Source organism: Haliotis rufescens, unplaced genomic scaffold (assembly GCF_023055435.1).
Source record: "Haliotis rufescens isolate VD_foot unplaced genomic scaffold, xgHalRufe1.0.p SCAF_93, whole genome shotgun sequence".
NCBI classification, from domain to species: Eukaryota; Metazoa; Mollusca; class Gastropoda; order Lepetellida; family Haliotidae; genus Haliotis; species Haliotis rufescens.
Genome location: NW_025964387.1, coordinates 865574 through 888818, shown reverse-complemented (window position 1 = coordinate 888818; position 23245 = coordinate 865574). Strand labels below are relative to the sequence as shown.

The following is a 23245-nucleotide window of genomic DNA, read 5'->3' as shown; positions in this document are numbered from 1 at the left end:
GAAGGCTTGAAGGAGGAAGAGGGGCACATTGGCCGTGAGGATCTCCAGAAAATGATCAGGTTTATGGAAACATCTGGCTACCGTGTGCTTCCACCAAGTTCAACACCTCACCGGGTGGCAAGTCATTCCTTTACTTCTTCACCTAGTACACATTATGTGCAGCCACCTCGTATTTCAACATTTTCTGGCAGTGATGCTAAGGGGGAATCATCCTTCGAGAGTTGGGTTTTTGATGTCAAATGCTTGCTTAGAGATAGAGATTATCCCACTTCCATCCTAACTCAGGCTGTTCGGAAATCTCTTAAAGGGGAGGCTGGAAAAGTTGTTCTCTAACTTGGAGAATCTGCCTCAGTTGAGGAAATCTTGGCTAAATTGGATAGCATATATGGTGTCGTTAGTTCAGCTGATACACTTCTTCAGGATTTTTTCATAGTGAGTCCGTGGCAACGTGGGCTTGTAGGCTTGAGGACACATTGATGAAAGTTAAGATGAAGGGCGACTTCATGAATGAAGGATCCGGGGATTGCATTCTAAAGACAAAGTTTTGGAGTGGTTTAAAAAATGACAGGCTTAAGGATGCCACGCGTCACAAATTTGATGATTGTACAGATTTTGATTCTCTGCTTCGTGTTGTTCGAGAAACAGAACAAGAGCTCACTGGGTCTAATAGGGTTAAGGACTCTAAACAGAAGAAGCCTCAAGTTCATTCTCAGGTTGTTGATGCAGATATATCTCAATACTTGAAGGATATTATCAAGAGATTAGAGAACTTAGAGAAAAACCAGATAAGTTCAAATCAACATAAATCATCAAAATTGGAGAAGGATGTTGGGGAGATTGTAACTAGATTAACAAAACTTGAGTCCAAAGTTGGACAAGTTACTCAATCTGGTAGTAACTCTGGAAATTCTAGTTCACGTTGTAGTGGCCAGGGTCGTGGAAGAGGTATGGTCAGTAACCAGGCTTTAAACCAGTCTTGACTTCTGTTGAGGAGCAAACAGACGTCACTGATATTTCCAGCTCCAATGACTTGTATTCTAGGATGGTTGGTCCACGGGTAGAGGCTAATGTCTTTGTTAATGGCAGGGAATGTTTGGTCTTGCTTGATACAGGTTCACAGGTAACAACCGTTGCAGAAACGTTTTATCATGAGCACATGAATGATCTTGAGTTGCGCAGTCTGGATGAGTTTCAATTGGAAGTGAGTGGTGCAACTGGTAACAAGCTGCCATATTTAGGTTATATTGAGGTTCCTATTGGCGTTGCATTTGATACTAGAACGTATGACATTCCAGTCTTGGTAGTTGGGGATACAGAGTTTAATGCTAGAATTCCTGTAATTCTCGGTACCAATGCTCTCAAACTATTTCGCCATTGTCCACTGGATGTTGTCTCTGAACCTTGGCAGGCAATCTTGGCATATTTGAATGCCAGTGTAGGTATTGTCAGGTCTACCAGTAAGCATTCCTTTTCACTTAAGCCCATGGCAGTTGCTACATTGAGAGGCATAGTCCATACCCAGTCAGGCAGAATGACCGCTGTTACCGAACAGTTAGATAATGGCAGTTCACCTCAAGGGTTAGGTATCTGTCCAAGGGTAGTAGAAATAGGAGCTCAAGGCAAAAGTACTGTAGTTCATGTCAAAGTTTGTAATTTATCCGCAAGGGTTATTACACTCCCAGGTAGAGCTAAGCTGTGTAATTTGCAGGAGGTTCAGGTGATGGATTGTTCACCGTTGAACTTAGACAAGTTTTCTTCTGGTACTGTTAAAGAAAATCCTCCCGTTACCATTGATTTAGAGGGCAGTCCACTGTCATGTGAACAGAAACACAAGGTCGAGGGTATGCTTAGTCATTGGTCAGACATTATGTCTCCACATTCATTGGATTTAGGGCATACTACAACAGTCCAACATGAAATAAACCTCACAGATGATAAACCATTTAAGGAGCCGTACCGTAGGATACCCCCAGCCTTATTTGAAGAAGTAAGGCAACATCTTAAAAACATGCTCGAGTGTGGAGCCATTCGTGAAAGTAGTAGTCCTTATTCTTCAAACATTGTCTTAGTACGCAAAAGGGACAACAGTCTGAGAGTATGCATTGACATGAGAAAACTTAATGCTAGGACTATTAGAGATTCATATTCTTTACCCAGGATAGATGAAACTCTTGATTGTCTTGTTGGTTCTCGGTGGTTCTCCAAGCTTGATTTGAGCTCTGGCTACTGGCAAGTAGAGTTAAAAGAACCGGATAAGGAAAAAACAGCATTTTCTGTAGGTCCTCTCGGCTTCTATGAGTGTAATAGAATGCCATTTGGGTTGACAAATGCACCAGCAACTTTTCAGAGATTAATGGAAAGATGTATGGGGGATTTACACCTTAAGGAATGCTTGATCTATATTGATGACATCATTATTTTCTCACAAACGTTTGAACAACATTTGGAGAGAGTAGAGGCTGTTTTTCAGAGGTTGCGAGAACATGGTCTAAAGTTGAAACCTTCAAAGTGTGAGCTTTTCAGAAATAAGGTTAAATACCTAGGGCATATTGTGTCATCACAGGGTGTAGAAACAGATCCAGAGAAAGTGGAAACACTGATAAATTGGCCAATTCCTAAGAACATTAAAGAGCTACAGAAGTTTCTGGGTTTCACCGGTTATTACCGTAGATTTGTCGAGAACTATGCCAGGATAGCGAAACCTTTGACTGATTTACTTCTTGGGAATCTGCAGAAAGGAAAGCCAAAACAGAAGGGAAAATGGACTTGGAATAGCGAACAGCAGAAAGCTTTTGATACACTGATACAGTGTCTTACATCACCTCCAGTGCTAGCCTATGCAGACTACACTTTACCTTTTATCATTAACATAGATGCAAGTATGGAAGGTCTAGGGGCAATACTTTATCAAGTTCAGGATGGTAGGGAACGTGTGATAGCATATGCCAGTAGAGCACTTAGGAAACCTGAGAGAAATTACCCAGCTCATAAGTTGGAATTCTTGGCGCTAAAGTGGGCTGTGTGTGACAAATTCCATGAGTATCTGTATGGAAGTCGTTTTGAAGTAAGAACGGACAACAATCCCCTTACATATGTTTTGTCAACAGCCAAGCTGGATGCAACTGGTCATAGGTGGCTAGCTGCTTTATCCACTTATGATTTCAAGATTGTCTACCGTGCAGGGAAAATCAACAAGGATGCTGATGCATTATCTCGTCACCCTCAGTTTTCTCAGCATATTCAGGCAGATGTAGTAAAAGCAGTTTGTTGCTGTCAGACCGTGAATGCTTTTAGGTGTTTGACTGTTAGTCCAGCTGTTGAGGAAAGCAAAGTCCCTTTTAATCATGTTGATTGGGCATTTGAACAATCTAAGGATCCGGATATAGCTAGGGTTGCAGGTTTTGTTTTGAACGAGAGAAAACCTACGTCACGTCAATTGAGTAAGGAGACTGACACAGTTCGTAGACTCTTAGGACAATGGTCCAAGTTTGTTTTGAGGGATGGTGTCCTCTTCAGGAAGAGGTGGCATCAAAACAGTTTAGGACATCAGCTTGTCTTACCAAAGCAATGGCAAAAACTTGTTCTTGATGCACTGCATGATGATATGGGTCACCAAGGACGCGATAGAACATTGGATTTAGCACAATCACGATTCTATTGGCCTGGTTTAACCAGTGATGTGGATAGAAAGGTACGTTGTTGTGGGAGATGCATCAGACGAAAAAATTCTCCAAACCAAGTTGCTGCTCCATTAGTTAATGTGACTACTAGTCAACCCATGGAGTTGGTTTGTATAGATTATCTCTCACTAGAGGAAGCTAGGGGCTGTGGTAATATCCTAGTTATCACTGATCATTTTACTAGGTTTGCACAGGCTATTCCTAACAGAAATCAGACTGCTAACACAACAGCCAAGGCATTGTTTGATTTTTTCCTTCATTATGGATTTCCAGCTCGGCTGCATAGTGACAAAGGACGCAACTTTGAATCTAAGGTCATTAAAGCTTTGTGCAGGCTTGCAGGTACAGTTAAGACTAGCACCTCACCATATCATCCTATGGGAAATGGTATGGTAGAACGGTTTAATCAGACTCTCCTCAAAATGCTAGGTACTTTGGAGGACAATCAGAAGGAAAATTGGACAATGTATGTTCCAGCTCTCGTACATGCATACAATGCTACCAGACATGATAGTACAGGCTATTCACCTTTTTTTCTTATGTTCGGGCGCCATCCACGTTTAGCTTTGGATGCTTTTCTTGGTATTGGTTCTGAAGATTTGCAAGAAAGTTCTGGGACAGATTATGTTTCACAATTGAAGGAAAGGTTGAATTTTGCTTACAAGGTTGCTTCCGCAGAATCGGGAAAGGCTGCCAGTCGGCACAAGAAGAGATATGACCGTAGAGTGAGGGAAGCTGTTCTTTCTGAAGGTGACAGGGTTCTTGTGAGAAATGTAGGTTTTAAGGGAAAACATAAGTTAGCAGATTTTTGGTCTCGTGAGTCTTATGATGTTCTTCTCCAGCCCAACCGAGACATCCCGGTATACATCGTCAAAAGAGAAGATGGAAAAGCCCCCACAAAAACTTTGCACAGAAATATGTTGCTTCCTTACATGTCTCTTCCAGTTCGACATGAGCAGGAACCTAGGCAAAGTCAACCAAGTCAATGTGAGATACCTGAATCCGATCATTCCTCGACGGAGGACAGTGATTGCGAGGACATGGTAGTTTTCGCTGTTGGGGGTGGTCATGGAAACCATGATATTTCCATCACTTCATCTTCCACTGAGACGGATAAATACTGCATCACAGATTTCCAATGAGGTCAATGTTGGAAATACAACTCGGGAACAGAATATGGCTCTTGACCCAAATGTAAGCCCATTTGTTCCACGGCGATCCAGTCGTGAAAGAAGACCACCTGTCAATGATGGCAACTGGGTCATGCAGCATCAGGCTGATACTGAAATCTTTGTCTAATTTTCTCAAGTTGTTCAGACATTTTTTGTATCTATGTGCTAATTTGTTGGTTTTTATTTTCAGATGCTGTTCGTATTTGAAATGTCGGGGACGACATTTTACAGAAGGGGGGAAGGTGTCGCAGGTTAAGTTTTACTAATATGTTAATTATGTCACCAACTTGTTTCCATATCTAATATTGGCTTGAACAGGCCACCTTAACTGTGGTCTGTCAGGTACATCCTGGGCCCTGGCACATGCAGTCCCTGCAAATGATGTAGAGGCAGGTCACATGACTGTCCTCTATATAGACTGCATGTGTTAGGAACCCAGCACACACCATGCCGGACCACCAAGCCATATAGCATGTCACTTTGTTATAATTGCAGGACTCATCAATAAAACATCAGCCCAGAACGAGAACTTTGTTGTTCCTATCGGTTTATAAATTCATATTAACAGCAAAACGTAACATTGCTTTTGGAAGGCGAATATCCCAATCTCTTTGAGAATCATTGACGTACTAACTTAACATGCTAACTTAATGGTGTAGCTAACCTACACATGAACCCATCCACCAATTTCAAGCAATAGTTCGCATCTCTTGATTTGGAATGGCTTATGCTTCTACCCATTTCGTGAAGCAGTCCTGCACTATTGGGAATCTGCGTTTTCCTACTTGTGCACCCGGGCAAGTCTTAACATGAACTTCCATATCACAAGCCCAACCAGGCCAGTAATACCGAGTTCTTACTTTCGACTTTGTCTTCCGTATGCCGAAATGGCCTCCACCTGCCGACAACACATCCCCAATCATTGACGGTGGGAATACAACCTTCTTAACATTGGATCAATCCAAACATCTGACTTATTAAGACCACAACAGACACGGAATCCCACTGATCTGGTCACCTGATTTTGTTTATTCCTAGCAACAGCTTCCGTGAGGGAACCACACTCCTGTCTCTATCCCCGTTCCAAAGTCCATTCCCCCTGCACATCTGCAATTTGTACACTCTCCCACTGTTTACCTAATTTCCTTAATAATGCGTCCACGATAGAATGTAATTTCCCGGCTCTGTTGTATTTCAAATTCATAAGCAACCTTACAGCCAAACCCTCCAGTTCCTTAAAATTCATAAGCTATCGTAGTGAGCCATGGCATGTTCTCAACAGAAACCTGCGTCGTATCAGATAGTGCTTAAAATGCTTCAAACCATCTACTCCCTCCAGCAATTTCTACAGGTGACACAATAGTTCCGTTGTGATCATGATAATACCCGACTGCCATAAGCAACTACTTGTTCCTTTGGTCCAAAACCTTGACTAAAGACGAAACATCTACAACAAATTCTTGTTCAAAATGTTAAAACTGGAAATGATGTTGGAGCCATCAAGCCATGAAATGTCTGATGACGAGCGTCACTCAACACTAACTCTGCTCCCTTCTCAGTCAACTTAGTCAAACATTTCACAATAGATGAACATCTCTGATAGATTTCTAGTCATACGAACCTATTTCAACAAACTTGCGTACTTTCGACACGTTCTGGGGCACAGGTCAATCTCTAACAGCGTTTCAGGGTTTGGAGCTATATATTGAGACGAAACTATATGACCTAGGTATGACACTTGGATGTTTTTACTTTCAGATTCTTCTCAAGATACGTCACAATCAAAGAGCTCTGCCGCTTATATAGTCGCGAAAGGAGGCAACTCCCCATAATCCGGGAACTGACTGTGGATGGCAACACTAAATCAGGAAGCATCTTGCTTCGGGCACAATATCGGACACAAACACAAGTTGCAAAGTATGGCCTCGGAGCACAAACAATGGATCTATAATGTGACCTCGTAGAAACATCAAGAGCTATATAGAATGAACGGTCGGGTAGCCTAGTGGTTACAGCGTTCGCTCGTCACGCCGAAGACCCGGGTTCGATTCCCGACATGGGTACATTGTGTGAAGTCCATTTCTGGTGTCCCCCGCCGTAATATTGCTGGAATATTGCTAAAAGCGGCGTAAAACCAAACTCAATCACTCACTTTATGGAATGACATTGGAGTATGAACAAGATCTGCATAGAAGAACCTCATAGTATAAACTATGCATCTTAAGACCTTGAAGAACAAACATGGTCTTTATATTTTTACCTCAGGGAACAAGCAAGTGACATGACGGTTTTATTTATTTGATTGTATAGAAACGTGGTGGTATCAGTTGAACCATATCAATTAGAAAATTACGTTTCCATGTCTTAAATTGTGCATTTCAGTTGTCATATTGGATACGTTCGTGTAAAACTTATAACAAATGTTTGAATATCCTAGTTCTCACAATAATTAGTGAATAAAGCTAATCGAGAAGAATGTCACTCAGTCTGCACTGCTCGAATTTGATAGTACAGTACATCAACTTATCAATGTATGTAAATCAACATACTTATAAAGACCACCATCTCTAACTATGTGTTACATAAGATCAAGAACATCGACAATTACGACTATACTTTTAGTGTGACATCTAGTTATCTAAGGTATCTATCTACGCTAAGATAGGTGTCCATATATTTGTACTCACATTGTCCTTTTGTAGTTCTGCAGGCTGTGATTGAGGTCCCAGATATGACAGTTTATATAGTATGTGTTCTTACAGTATGTATGACAACACTTTACAGATACTGGCCAATCAGATTAGTACCAGTTACGTTACATCCTGGTTCATTTATGTAGTGATCTCCAAAACTGAAATTGGATCATGTCATTGATACCTACAGATGAGACTGTTATGCTGTATCGAACAATTACTTTGATCACAACATACCCCCTGGTGTGGCACGCAGGCATAACAGGTAGCAACTCGCCGTGGACGTAACTGACGTGTGTTCAAAGCGGCGTAACAAATCACTACCTGGTACTTGGGTCACCTAACAGTCATGTAGCTCTTGAATCCATTTATTCTAATTCATCGGTCATAGTAGTCCTTGAGGATATACAGATGAGTTGAGCATGGACATTATCTTTAAGCGAACCATCTGTATTCGTAAACACTAAAAGTAGTACCTACCTGACCTATATTTTACATACGTATCCGTTTATTATCCCAACGGATACCATTTTTATTCATTGGCTTTACAAATGCAGTGTGTTAGCAGTTTCGGACATTCACAATGTAATCATGATTAGGATGCAGCAGTGTATTGTAAACTACACTCATCGATTGTAAGAAGGGTTCGCCTATGATTTTGATTTGTTCTAAATTTAAACATACTTGAAATATGACTACTATTTTCATAAAATAATCATGCACATGTTATTTCAGGAAATTTTCTTTATGGAATTTATTCAACAGCATAGGAGGAACGTGACAGCGTGATGGAACTCTTATTATATCAAACAAGAAGTACATATAACAAATGTATTTGGGGGGGTAACACTTTTTTATTAATACACAATGCCATTTAGAAAGTGGTCAAATGTAACAAATGTTATATTTGGGATAACACTTTCTTTGTAAAGTACAGATTCTCGTACTTTTGGGGTTGAGTCCCGTCCGGGATTCGATCCTACACTTGCCAGCGTGAGGCACCTACTCGCCAGCACACAAAGTCAGCGATTTAAGCCACTCATTCACAGAGGCTTCCACAAAATTGAAAGTCTGAGAACTGGTAGTCTAGATCACATGCTTTCTCTATCCCTCTTACAAGTGTAAAGTGGCACGGCTCCCATGGCCGAAATCTATGTACACAATGCCATTTAAAAAGTGGTCATACGTAACAAGTGTAATATTTGGAATAGCACTTTCTCAGGAAAGTATAAATTCTAGTACTTTTGAGGGTTGATCCCCATCCGGGATTCGAACCCACATTCTCAGAGTGAGGCACTTTATTGCAAGCACATGGAAGCCGTGTTATCCACCGACACTGAAGTTATTGATGTGGACATTCCAATGAATGACGTCGCCGGCACTGACATTAATATAACATATTCCTATTTATCTGTTTCAATACCATTTTCTACTTCATTAAAAGTCAAAAGTAGGAGGGTCGGTCGGGTAGCCTAGTGGTTAAAGCGTTCGCGCGTCACGTCGAAGGCCCGGGATCGAATCCCAACATGGGTACAATGCGTGAAGATCATTTCTGGTGTCCCCCGTCTCAATATTGCTAAAATATTTCAAATGCATTTTTTTAAAAGGCAAATGAAATAGCAGGTCACACATGCACAAAAAGGCTATGAGATAATTAATAGCTCAAAACGAAATGTAAACGTTTAATTAAACTATTAAATAAATTTTTCCTGGTTTGTTTATTTGTGGATAAACCAGAAACATGTTCTTTGATCAGCATTCACCAATGACGATAACGCGTTTCCGTATGTCTTGACTGAGGTACTTATTACATAAGCTATAATTTAGCTTATCTTTGTCACATGAGAAGAGATCTAATCTGTTAATAGCTCGTTCAACAAGTTTCACGCCTTCTTTGCACACTATGCCTTTTGTTATTCTCGCCACAGCGAGACAACCAGATTAGTCCCATTATTCACATGATATGCCTTGTCTGAATATAGTGTCTGTCTCTATAAAAAAAAGTTATCATGATCACATGATAGGCGCTGTCAATATGAGGTGTTAAAAATACTACATTCATTTGGAGGCGCGATAATTTCCTGTGGATTAATTTACTACAGTAGATGCGTCATGTAGAAAATATGGCTTCTGAAATGAAATCTATCCCAAAAGAATTTATGATGGTCGGTACTAGGGACCACATTTTGCAAAGTTTCTATTTGTAAATAGTACCTTTATAAGGTTAAACTGTTACACGTACGTTCGGTTTTAACTATAACAAAACCTTGATATTTGCGATATTTCCAAGCTTGACATTTAATAATATGCACGAGTAACCTGAATTGAGTGTGTACATAGATCATTTAATCAATATAAAACGCAGGAGAATGATCAGATCAATTATCCACCGAAATAGATTAAATCGTTAGCACGAAGCATAATTTTAATACAAGACGTTTCTTACTTCAGGAATAAAACGTTTATTAACTGGATTACAAATGGTTCCCACTCAGGGGCTTATCTCGTTCTGTTGCTGGTGATGTTTGGCCATTGGTCTACCCAAGCTCTCTCTCTCTCTCTCTCTCTCTCTCTCTCTCTCTCTCTCTCTCTCTCTCTCTCTCTCTCTCTCTCTCTCTCTCTCTCTCTCTCTCTCTCTCTCTCTCTCTGTTCCCATGTTGTATGTACTCGGTCTGTCGTCTGTCTCTGTATTTAAGGGGCAATAGAGCCTTGTCCTTTGGTCCCGTGGAGGACCATCTATTTCCTGTCACTTATAATCTTGTGACCATTTAGTCCCTGCATGGTAACACCACATGGCACATGGACAGTGGCACATGATTGGTTATCGTGTCTTTCGTAAATGAGTGGGCATATAGCAACACTGTTTACCTAAGCGTTGACCAGTGAATGGCTTGTCCAGAACAAGATAATACATTATACCACCCGTCATCGTCTACCTCACCGTTTGGACAAACAAGGTAGTTAACCAGTGTCCTTCGTCCCGCAATTTCGCGAGGCATGTGTGACTTTGGTACATTCCTACTTGTCCAGCAACCTCGCTAGGCATGTGTGACAGTAGTCACGGTAGACTAATTCTTGACGTTTTCCCTATTGCAGGTAGTTTAGTTAGTATAATTCAAATGCTACAAACATGAAGTTCATGTAGTTTTCATCGCTATTTTGACAGACAATTCAGTCATTGACATCATGATCATCGACCTAAGCAACTTGGATACGATGGCATGCATCAAACAAGTCAGCGGTCCTGATCAACCGATCCCGTTAGTCGCCTTTAAGGGCAAAGGTGCTGCGTAAGACGATTCTAACCCCAATCTTCATTGCTATTGTGGGGGCACGGGTGGCCCAGTCGTCTAAGGCGCCGCGATGCGCTGTGCAGAGTTGCGTCCCTTGGGCACGCCAGAAACCTATGATTGTGTGTTCGAATCCCGGTTCGCCCTGATTTTTTTTGTAGGTTTGTCAGCACCATACCCGTGCTCGTGGGTTTCACCGAAGTGGTAAACGTCTGAGACCTACATCACTTCGGGCTTTCCTCCCACATTAAGCTGACACGCCGCGATATGACTGGACTACTGTTAAAAGCAGCGTTAAACCCAATTCACTCACTCACTCATGGCTGTTGTGCAACATAACATGACGAATGACACACCAACGTTTTGTTAAACATGGCTGTGTACAAGGAGGAGTCGGGTTCTCAGTTTGCATGTTAGGAGCGTTTAGCGTGAGTGTATTAGAATGCTACCGTGACCGAAATACTTCCCGATTGACAGGTACGTATGCAACATTATATGTCAAAGTAATGTTAACAGTCTCTCTCGGGTTTCTTCTTGAAGGTAAATACTATGCCTAATCTGTATTTGCTGTTTGAAGGCAATTATCATTTATTCTATACATAGCGTTCACCCATATGATTAAGTAGGCATTTACAAAAGAAATCAACATACCGACAGATATATCACTTTACCAATGAAATGGCATATACAAACAAATTATAACGTAAGCATAAAAGTAAACACATCATACCGTGCGGAATTACGAGGAAATGTACATCAAGCACAATTGAAATGACAAATATACTAACGGAAAAAACTGTGCTTTTCATTAAGTGGGGTAAATGTTACGTTTTTGAGAATAACGACATAATGTTTGGTCATTCGTCTGATGAAAGTTTTATAATCACACATTCATTGAAAAAGCTCACCTTAAAGATGGGTGGTTCAACATCTCGATTAATATAGTCAACATGGCGTGTGACCGCAGTTTGCATTGATACAGCCTGGGATGCTGTTGTAAATGTATTACAAGAGTGGTCAAACTGAGCTAGTTGTCAGGAATGTAGTATTTTCGAATGTAAGTAGTGGTGTGGAAGTAACTATATTTAGATGCTTTTGGAGTCAGGTATAATCTGGAATCTTCGGGAACAGCTAGACAAATACAGCACTTCTATAAGGCATCCTCTGATCTCACAGGGTTTGTGTAAAGATCACATGATATTGCCAAGTCAAGCGTTTTTCGCGTGTTGACAACGACGACAGACACAATCGTAACACTGTGTGATTGAAAATATCGACGTCTTCACAATATATTAAAACAGGTTTTAGCACAATAAAAGTTCAATTCAGGTTGAGTATCTGCTTCTGGTAAAATATAGAAATTTGGATAAGAATATTCTGCTTCATTAAAGAGGGTTCCACCCGTGACGATCGGGTGGTCAGGCTCGCTGATGCATCTCTTCGTATCCCAATGGCCTAGATCGATGCTCATGATGTCAGTCACTGGACTGTCTTATATTATTATTAAATTATTTAAAGACCGCCATCATATATCTGGAACATAGTACGGCGTTAAACAACGAACAAACAAAACAAAAGAGGTTTCATCTGAGATCATCATGAATTGGAAAATTCATAATAAATGCGATTTGTCTTCAACACAATTGTTTTTACACATTGGACACCATCTGTCACAACAGGTATATTTTCATATCGTCCAGTTTCGAGTCTGATTGGAGCTACCCCGCATCTAAATTTCGAGAAAGCAGCTCAGGAATGTTTAGGCATGTTTTTACTTTGGTAATTTTCTGTAACATAAAGTGTTATAAGTCCGGAGTTTATCTGTGTTGTTACTGACTCTCAGGTGTCATAAACATTGACTTGTACATTTTTATAAGAGCGTTTTCCTTATCACATATATCATACCTTGCATGTTTCTGTTGATCCGATATCTTGTCTTTTGTCACCAGCCTCGGCCACTGTCTCACCGCAGCACATTTCTGAGAGATACTAAGGGGTACCCAACACATGTCACCTAGCACTGCGTTTATCGGTGTATAGATACCTGTATAAATATCTGCATGCACGATTCTGAAAGGCATGAATGAAGATTGATGCATGAATATTCCTGGAGCCCCCATGCAGCTGCACCGTATGTAACACAGGGCTGTCTTATAACTTTCTAAACACATTAAAACCCATACTCCAGAGAAGTTTATTTCTGGCTATTACCCGTTCTGGTGCACTGCTGGCAGACTGGGGTACATATTTTGCCGTTACAGCAAAGTCAAAGAATTCGTTCGCACACAGGCCGCGGTAACAGTACATAGACACAGTTTCAATATGTGAATCCCCACATTTAAGGACAGCTTGAGATGTTTGTGTTGCAGGATTACTGAAATGAACGACTTTTGACTTTCATTGTGAACACTCATTTTCACAGAGCACGACATTTTAATAAATAAAACGACAAACCCCTTTCCATAGCCAATAGAAATCTCTGTATGAAGCAGAGTCGATTGTACGATTCCGACTGTATCATGAGCATGTGTTCATGATTTACTATCAAATAGTAATGATATCTGGTGTTCGCGAAAAGGTGAGCGTATCCTGCCTGACCGGTGGTACCTGTCACAAATACATGCACAGGCAAGTAAATTGTTCAACTGAAAAAACTCGGGGACATATGGTACAAGTCAAAATAGGGAATTGCATCGGACATCATTTTTGTCACTGATGCATCAAATTTGGAAATGTCCTCCGCATGTCTACAATAAAACCTTTTGAAGGCTTTATTGAGGCCTTTAATGCTGTAACCTTGATCAAACAACTTCTGAGCAAGAGTCGTATGAAGCTCTTTGAAATCTTTGTAGAAAGAACATGCTCGATTGCTTCTTGAAGGTTGTGAAATGTAAACACCAAAGGCTGGAGCTGCTGGAATATTGCTCGACATGAAGGGAAAGTTGACTATGGAAAAGTTGAAGTCCATACAGTCTTACAGTCTTGTTGAGAGAGTTTTGTCACCCTGAATCTGTATGCATAGATCTATATATGACAAAGATGAGGTGGTCTCACTGGTCTTCTTTTTCTAGTTCGGGTGGGTAAATCAGTAGAAAGGAACTGGCTATTTGATTGTCATTGAACATTATCAGATCATCGATACACCTACCGGAAACTTAAGTAAAACTTCCTGGCCAAATTACCTTGTTTTGACTTTGCCAATCCGAACACAAATTCCGATTCATATTCATAAATAAACAGATCAGCAAGAAGGAGAACATAATTGGTGCCCATGGGAACGCCTACTTCTTGCCTAAATGACTTTCAAAGACTTTCAATCATCACTTGTAGGTCCGCTTCATTCTTCGCCATCAGGACTATATCATCATCATATAAAGGCTTCACACATTTTCTTCATTACATTGTATCTCTAACCCTAGATTTTAAGCCAGCGCCAGGTCATTTGTATACAAAGTAAAGAGCAGTGGGGATAGCAAAAGCCCCTGTTTCACACTATTGCTTACTCTAAACCAGCTTGTTTTCATCCCGTTCACTCGTACTCAACTATAGAGCATAGAGATTTCTATAAATGACATGGGACACTCTGCCTTGTAGACCTAAGTTTTCTGACGTCTTTCTTTGGATATTTTTTTAAGATTACAAAAGCAAAAAAGGTAGAAAGTCTCTTTTTCTTTCTCGTTTCAATAATGCTTTTGAGGGTTCATATGTTGTCGACTGTGCTTCGGCCTTTCTGAAGCCGTCCTGTTCCTCGTTAATGAATTTTCTTCTGCCCTTGTAGATGAACGTTTGTTTAATATTCCGCAGCTCAACTTATACACAGAGGATGCCAGCATGATGCCTCTGTAGGAAGTGGGCTCTTGCTTGTCTGCAGTACTACATTTGAGAATCTGGTGAATCACTCCCCGAGTCCACCACGACGGTACTTTACCTAACGTCGATGTCACGTAATGTATCTGCTGGTAGCTCGTTATCTCTGGTTGCTCTACCATTTTCATTTTGTGAAGTGGACATTCTAATTCACACACGCATATTGGTATGTCCAGAATGTTATTTCCTTCATCTCTGGTGACGTGGTAATCCTTCATTTCTGTGTCGTTCACATTGAGGAGAGTTTGACATTCGGTTTTCAACTTTTCTATTACGTCATCAATTTTACAAGAGATACTTCCATCTTCCATTACAACATCCATGGGGAAACTATCGTCCGCTCTGCTCCTATTCCCATCTTGCCAATAGCTTTCCCAAAATAAGTTGGGTCTTCCTGCTGTTTTTCTGTATAAAGTCCTCGACCCTTGCAATGTAAACAAACAATCAAGAGTTTCAGATAATAAACGTCATTGTGCCCCATAGCTAATAGAGGCTTATTTATGTCATATAGTTCGGCTATTTAAACACCATTTGCTTATTCGGCCTTTTGCTCTACTTGTGAATTAAAGCATATTTATGTATGTATTTTATCATTATTGCTTCCATAATTTATATTCATTTTGAAGGTCAAAAACACAATGGCCCTGGTCACCCATGATTCACATATCTTCAGCAACTTCAATTTGAAGAGACATATGACATCATGTTTCCTGGTGATTCAGGGTCGGTACAATTAATCTGTATGCCCATTACTGCATTATGATAAATAGTGAAAAAGCCCTTTTCATATTCAAAAGAAATATCTGCCAAAAGTTGATTCTACAATTCCGACCATATCATGAGCATAATGGTAAAAGTATCTCAGGGATTTTCTGTTTTAGTTATACCCGAGATACATATCTATTTTCTAAATGGATGTTGTAATTAATACTTATAAATTGAAGGAATCATGAATGATATATGTGCATTTTCCGTGGATGTCATTTTGCTGCACATGTTGGTTGGTTGGTTTGTTGTTTAACGCCGCACTCCGCAATATTCCAGCTATATGATATGTAAATAATCGAGTCTGGACTAGACAATGCAGAGATTAATATCATGATCATCGATCCACGCAATATTTGGATCGATGACATGCATCAACCATCCGATCCCATTAGTCGCCTCTTACGACAAGCATAGTCGCCTTTTAAGGCAAGCATGGGTTGCTGAAGACCTATTCTACCCCGGATCTTCACGGGTCCGCCCCCTGGCGACCCGACCCTACAGCGATAGGTGTTTATGCATAAGCAGATCATGGAGAAACACTTGTGCATATATGTTCCTCCTTTCAGCTAAATCACCCAGAAGCTGGAGAAGGAATGGGTAGAGGCGGTCCTGATTGCACCGAGCTGGCCAACTCAACCCTGATATACGCCGCTCATGACCATGATGACTACCTGTGGTTTCTGCCACGGAGATTGGATCTTCTAACTCTACCTCACAACAGGGAGCTGAAACCATCGAGGAACTGGATTTGCCTAATGCCATGCTGCTTATCCAGAAGTCCTTCCACTGCGAAACATTCCAACAGAAGCTCAAGTAATCATAGTTCACAGTTCATTGTTATTGTTAAATTTGATAATGATACACTTTATGTTTCTGGAACTCTTTAGGATTACTTGCTGCCACTGGAGAGTTGAGAAGACAAAGTATTCACGTTTTCAGAAGTCCCACAAGCCTGTTTCACGAGCTACTCTCGCGCGTTAGCTGAAGCTGACTTTGAGGGCAGCTAGCACAGACACTAAGCTGTTCAGTGCTCACAGCAGCCAAGCTGCTGCTGCTTCGGCAGCCAAAAGAGAATACATGCCTATCAGTGATATTCTTATTCTGCAGGTTGACCTACAGTAACTACATTTGCAAGACACTATAGTGTCCCTATACAGTAACAGAAAAGTGACATATATAGACCATTGCCACACAGAGAAGGGTAGATGTCGCTGATAAGGTTCAGAAGAACCACAAGTTTTGAGTTTGAAGCAGAAATTTACGTATCAATAATAAATGATATTCATTCAGCATGTTCAACAGATAGATCTTAATGTAAATTAATGTTGACTCTTGATAGATTGTGTATTTTGTGGATTGTGACTCAAGTGGCTTTGAAGTCTTATGGAAACTGGAAGCATTGTGACCTGGTTATCTTGAAGTTGAGGTTTCATCGGGATTCTGCTGAGTCATGGGAATTCTGGAGTTTTACAAGTCCTGCGCTTTAAACTCATTGATGGTTTTCTTTTCACATTTGACACTTGTGTTAAAGACTGACGGAAGATAGCACCTCACGATCTCATGTAAACCTCCAGCATTCCTGTGCCGTTGATGAATCCTTATAAAACTTCAACTTATAGATAAGTCTCGTTTAATTGTCAATTTTTTTAGAAACAGACTCTTTGAATAGCCACCTCGGCTATCAACATACATCTGCCCCTGTCGGCAGGTATTCGTGCTGCTGAGAGAGAAACTGCGGTATATGTTACTCAATGTTGTACAATGAATTCCCCTGTACTTGAACACACGTACAGTATCTTGATCAAAGGTGTTTTGGAAGTAAACATAATCCTGTTCTTCTTGCGTGCAGCACACAACTGAGATCATTCAGAAATGGCACAGCAGTTGGAGGCAGAGTGTCTGATATAGACCACAAGGCTTTTATGGCCGTTTCAACGTATCTAGCATTCTTATTGACGTTTGTGATAGCTGTCTCTAATCTGCCTATATCTACACTGCAGTTGAAACCTGTTCAATGACCTTTGTGTCACGTGGATTAGACCGAGGCACAATCTGCTCGATAATGCAACATTAGCATGAACATAGCCGCAATCAAGGAAATGAAATTCTCATTTAATAACTTGAAATCGATGGTCTGTACTGATTTTAAAGTCTCTTAGGTCACTGCCTATACGATCAATAGCATGCAATATTTCTGACTGCTTATCTTCAGACATAACTATTTGAAACTACTGTTGAAAACCGTCGTTTTGGTTCACGACAGTTACAGTCCTTCTGCCGGTGAGGGCACACCCGACAAGAATTAAAATAAGATTTCCCTTTGGTTCGTGACTACAGTCTCAGTCACTGCAATAAACGTTCAGGTTTAAATGCAATGATGTTTGCAATCAAATAAATAAGACGTTTACCACTTTCGTGAAACCAATGAACACTGGTATTTAGCATACAAATCAGAAACACTACCAGGGCGAACCAAGTATCGAACCTACGATAAGGTGTGCGCGAAATAACTGGTGTACCGGTAATTTTCAATACGACCGTCAGCAATACACGTGTCACAATACAGTCTGTGAGTGAGTATTGTTTTACGCCGCTTTTAGCAATATTCAAACAATATCACGGCGGGGGACACTAGAAATGGGCTTCACTCATTGTACCCATGTCGGGAATCGAACCCGGGTCAACCACTAGGCTACCTGACCGCCCCTTATCACAATAAAAAAACAAACTTGTGTATCGATATTTTGTGATTTAGTCGCAGAAGAATTAATATATAATGATATAAATTATATCTACTATCTTGAGCAATTTGGATCGACTGGATTCCTTTCCAAACAACACACACCTCGTGCTCGTCATATTGATGACGTAGTAGGTAGATTCGTTTATCCGAAATATAATAACCGATCGTGCAATCGGAAATCTGGATTACTGAGTGAAGCGACGCCCTCTAGTTGTCAAGATAACATAGCGCATGATGCGAATGACGACGAGTTTAACGAAACCAAAATACTCGATTGGTGTGATTGGTGGAAACATTTCGCCCTACAGAAATGGAATTACACAGGAAGAATAGAAGAAAACAAGTCCCTACGTCATTAGCCATGGTAGATGTCATGGTGTGCTTGAAGCCTATGTCAGTAATTACTACCTCTGCTTGCAGCGAACAAACACCAACTGTATCTATGATCATGCCTTTGTATCATGCACTTACTGGTACTCTTAATCCCCTTGCATCAGATTTCAGTGTTGTCAAAGTGATTGGAGGTTTGTTGTGGCAGACGCAATCGGAAGATACAGCAAGATCGGGCGGCTTCTCACTGTGGTAACAGCGTTGGATCCACGGTTCAATTCCCTTTTATTCCTCCACATAGACGGACGCTATCATGTATCCTCTGATGTGGTGACAAAAGCTGTGATATTAGCAACAGACCAAGAACAGGTCAAGATGGAAGTTGTTGAAAATGATCCTCTGCCACTTCCAGAACTGCATCTGGCCGATAATGAAGTTACTCCAATGAAGGTCTCAAATATTGAACCTGAAGTTAGTGGACCTCTGCATGACCTTCTGGGTGATGTATATGTCACAAGTGTGGTTCCACCCAAATCTACCTTTGCTCAATTTGAGGACCAAGTTAAGCGGTACAAAACAGTTGCTCCGATATCTCTTGGTGATATCCCACAACAATGGTAGAAGTTAAACGATTACCATGTTGTCTAAATTAACAAAATCATTGCTTTGTATACAGCAACCAGTGTGCCATGGGAACGGGTGTTTTAGCACTGCGGGAGACATAGTAACAGCCGAACCCGTGAAGATTCCGGTGTAGAATAGGTCTTTAGCAACCCATGCTTGCTGTAAAAGGTGACTATGCTTGTCGTAAAAGGCGACTAACGGGATCGGGTGGTCAGGCTCGCTGACTTGGTTGATGCATGTCATCGATCCAAACTGCGTGGATCGATGCTCATGATATCAATCACTGGATTGTCTGATCCAGACTCGATTATTTACAGACCGCCGTCATATAGCTGGAATATTGCTGAGTGCGGCGTAAAACAAAAAACAAACCAAAACTAGTAACAGCCTAACGCACTTACCTTGAAATGAAACATGTGGATGTCACCATTTTCCTGAGAAAAAACATGAAATAAAAATCAAAACACCCACATCCATTTGAGACGATATGGCAGTTTATTGTTGAACTTAGAGTTTTGAATAAGTCCAGCTGACATTTCATTCCGAGTTGTGATATTCATTTATTTCATAATGTTTTGTCCAGTTTTGACGTTTAATACACGAGATGAGTTGGTATTTGCCCACTACAGAGAGATGCCCAGAGTTGTATGAGGATGTTCCATCCACTTTCCATCTGTCATTTAATCAGTTGTAGAATATGTGATAAATAGGCAACATTTCCGACCAGTTTTTAGTTGAATCATTTAAGGATTACACAATGGTATCAGTTATGAAGTGTTGTAATTATTTCACCATTTGAGTAGTGCAAATATTTATAACAAATGATTCTTTGGGCCGCAATACAGCTCTCCGCGGTATTTTGAAGGACAATTTACCCATACGCCAACCCTACCCACGACCACAGGGTTCTGGCGTGCCGAGGGATGGAACTCTGCACAGCCCGTGGCCCGTTAAATATAGATGGATGTAAGTACTGATGGCTGCGAGTTGATGTAACTTAGAAAGACTTCGAAAATATTTGTCTTCGCTTAATTCTTAGAATAATTTCAGTGCAAATTCCACAAGATCAAATATATGGTATCCACATTTTTAATTTTTAAAACTGTTAACTATAACTATTAACAATTAATTTGAATTTTTAATGAGGAAAAATATGAATTTATCACGTTAAACCTTCCATAATACAAATATCGAACACGGATCAGACAGAACAACATATGTGCAGAGAAAGTCTTTGATGGTAATCTTTAATGTTTATAAAACATCAAGTTAGCATGCATTTCATAGAATGGCCTGTCTATTTGTTAATTGTCGCAACATATCAATACTGTAATAACTTTAGGTGAATATAAAATTTGTCTTTTATATATGTAGCTTCGATTAAAAAAAATATGAAAAATCGATTCCTATATTACGTTTATCATTACTTGGTTTAACTCTTGAGATATAATATATGACAATTTGATATCTATATAGAAAGTTTGATAAATCAAAGTAACTATGGGTACACATCAGCCCTAAACAATGCATGACTTTGTAATAGCTGCATTCTTTATTCTTGTTATCTTTCAACTCTTCATACCTTAAAACTCTTCCGGGGTAGAATAGGTCTTCAGCAACCCATGCTTGCCGTAAAAGACAACTATGCTTGTCGTAAAAGGCGAATAACGGGATTGGGTGGTCAGGCTCGCTGACTTGGTTGATGCATGTCATCGATCCCAATTGCGTGGATCGATGCTCATGATAACAATCACTGGATTGTCTGGTCCAGAATCGATTATTTACAGACCGCCGTCATATAGCTGGAATATTGCTGTATGCGCGTTAAACAACAAAACAACCAACCAACCACAGCATTTAGTAAGCTTATCAATGAGTTGAGACGCAAGAAAAAAACACCAAATGATTTATCACAATGCCAAAATAAAAATATATATATGATATAATAATATACTCTGGAAGGACATGATAATAAACAAAACCAATTTTAGAGAAACATACTACTTCGGCTCATTTTGTTAGGGAGACACACAAGGAAAGAACATGTAATGTTCACACACAGTCCTGATGGACGCCGCCAGCTGCTGAACAAGATACTTGTAATTCAAGTTGATCATGTGCAATTATGTATAACCATTAATATACAATATGGTGACAAATATTCGTCAATGATGTAGTCGAGGGGCTCCAAATTATATGCTATAGATTGTTACAGGTGTTGAGGCAACAAGAAGCCCCATCAAGACAGACACCTTCCCTCCACTGATTGTTCCGCCATTGTCCATGATTGGCAAGCATTCGTCACCTACAATATATTATTTATATGTGGATAGTTGCAATAATTCGGGGACTATTATATAGCCAATTATGAACTAGCTGACAAATGTAATCATAAATAATCATTGTCGGTCTAACTTGACTTAAAATATAGTGTCTTTGAGACATGTTTCCAGAAATTCCAGGGGATGTATACCACAATGGAGATATAATGATATAAGGGAGAGAACTCTCCGGAAGTTTTTGTGTTACGATAGCGCGTGAATCGCATCAGTGGAGTTGGCAGTTGTAAGTATTGAATGTTACTTTGATTGTGTTGCGTGTTGTTATAGTGTTTTGGAATGATTGTGTGGAGATGATCGTTTGGGAGTTGGATAATGAACTTCTAACGAATAACAACGTTTACCTGAACCAGCGAGTTCTGTTGCCTGTCAAGAAGAATACACGTTATATTCGAGGATTAACTTCCTGGATGATCATGGCTTACCATGTGTATTTTTCAAGTAACCTCCGTTGTCGTTGAGTTTACAAAAGAAACATTCATCGTCTCCCCTTGGTACGCCTTCGTGGGCACATTTTCCTTTATGTGCGCAGTATCTGCCTGATGGTCAGAATAAAATACAAAAGAGGAAGAAAACATTTGTAAAACTTTTGTTTTGCTCGTTTGTTGTGTTAGGCCGCACTCAGCAATATTCCAGCTTTCTGACGGCGGTCTGTAACTAATCGAGCCTGTACCAGACAGTCCAGTGATTGACATGATGAGCATCTATCTACGCAATTGGGATACGGTGACATGCATCAACCAAGTCAGCGAGCCTGACCACCTGATCCCGTTAGTCGCCTCTTACGACAAGCATAGTTTGTAGTTGATTATTCTCAGATTTGTTTCAGGGTTCTTCGACTTCATACACCAATTATTAAGTTGACTACCCTTAAATAAATATATTCACATACTTCTGAGATTAGAGACATTATCAAAGAAGTTCGCAGACAACCCGTCTTTGTTCAATTTTTGTGTCACAGCATCGCCATAATGAGCTTTAGAGGTATTGATTGTTCTTGTTATCTGATAGTATATTAAATAGTATTCGTCTAATTTGAAAAAGACGACATTACCCACAGACTCCATTCCATAGTGTCTGTGTTGACGTTGACCGGCAACTCATTACTGTAGACATGGCCATCATGAGATGTTGTGAGCAGAGACAACGGCGTCTTCTCTGGGTTCTAGCCTCTTACCACATATTTCTTTACTTGGCATTTTGAATATTCTTCGCCACTAAAGATATCACCCAAAACCGCCATTTCCGCACACGTTCCGGCAGCCAGGTCACATTTACCTCCCTCGCCAACATCAATCAGAACAGGGGGGTTGGTGAAATCAACGGAATGGTCCCCAAAGCCAGAGTTCTTGTGACACTGTCCTGGAATTAAGAAATTGAGATTATTAGCCGCGTTTCCCTTTCGTAAATATCATATAATAAGAATATATTAGCAACATCGTTATCACTACCTCTAAAACCGACAATAAATGCAACAAATACAAATTATTAAAACATTGTAATGATAAAAAAAAGTTTAAGACGAATTTTCCATGTTTAAGCGCAGAAAATTTCCGTTGTGTAAATAATCGATAATCGTATGCCAACTGCGTGGATCATGATGTCAATCACTGTATTGTCTGGTCCAGACTCGATTATTTACAGACCGCAGTCATATAGCTGGAACATTGCTGTGTGCGAATTTCCGTATGTTTCATCCGCATCTTACTTTTTGGCCACATATTAAATATCAAAGAGGT

The 23245-nt window shown here is 40.3% G+C and overlaps 2 protein-coding genes across 3 annotated transcripts in view; both read right to left on the bottom strand.

Annotated features, from left to right (window-relative positions):
* The window catches only part of LOC125377686, an 87783-nt gene extending 64895 nt beyond the window's left edge, over positions 1–22888 (bottom strand). The window contains exons 1-2 of one of the 2 annotated variants that reach the window (XM_048391605.1): positions 22561–22888; positions 21932–22045 (exon numbers count right to left, since the gene is read on the bottom strand). The gene's annotated coding sequence lies outside the window, so the exon portion shown is untranslated. The remainder of the gene's footprint in view (positions 1–21931; positions 22046–22560) is intronic. The other variant, XM_048391606.1, reaches the window with a different exon arrangement.
* Positions 13766–16266, bottom strand: LOC125377688. The gene is made up of 2 exons (XM_048391608.1): positions 16142–16266; positions 13766–15126 (listed from the first exon to the last, which is right to left on the bottom strand). Exons 1-2 carry the CDS (start codon positions 16230–16232, stop codon positions 14516–14518), a joined length of 702 nt encoding a protein of 233 aa, XP_048247565.1. The 5' UTR covers positions 16233–16266; the 3' UTR covers positions 13766–14515.
* Positions 22889–23245: the final 357 nt, after the last annotated feature.

What these genes read in the sequence shown, in the direction of transcription:
- LOC125377688 (XM_048391608.1), bottom strand. Translation starts at nt 16,232, where the DNA reads ATGGCATTAGGCAAATCCAGTTCCTCGATGGTTTCAGCTCCCTGTTGT. An exon ending in CTCCGTGGCAGAAACCACAG is followed by an intron (nt 15,127 to 16,141) that starts GTAGTCATCATG and finishes TTACATTGCAAG; the next exon opens with GGTCGAGGACTTTATACAGA.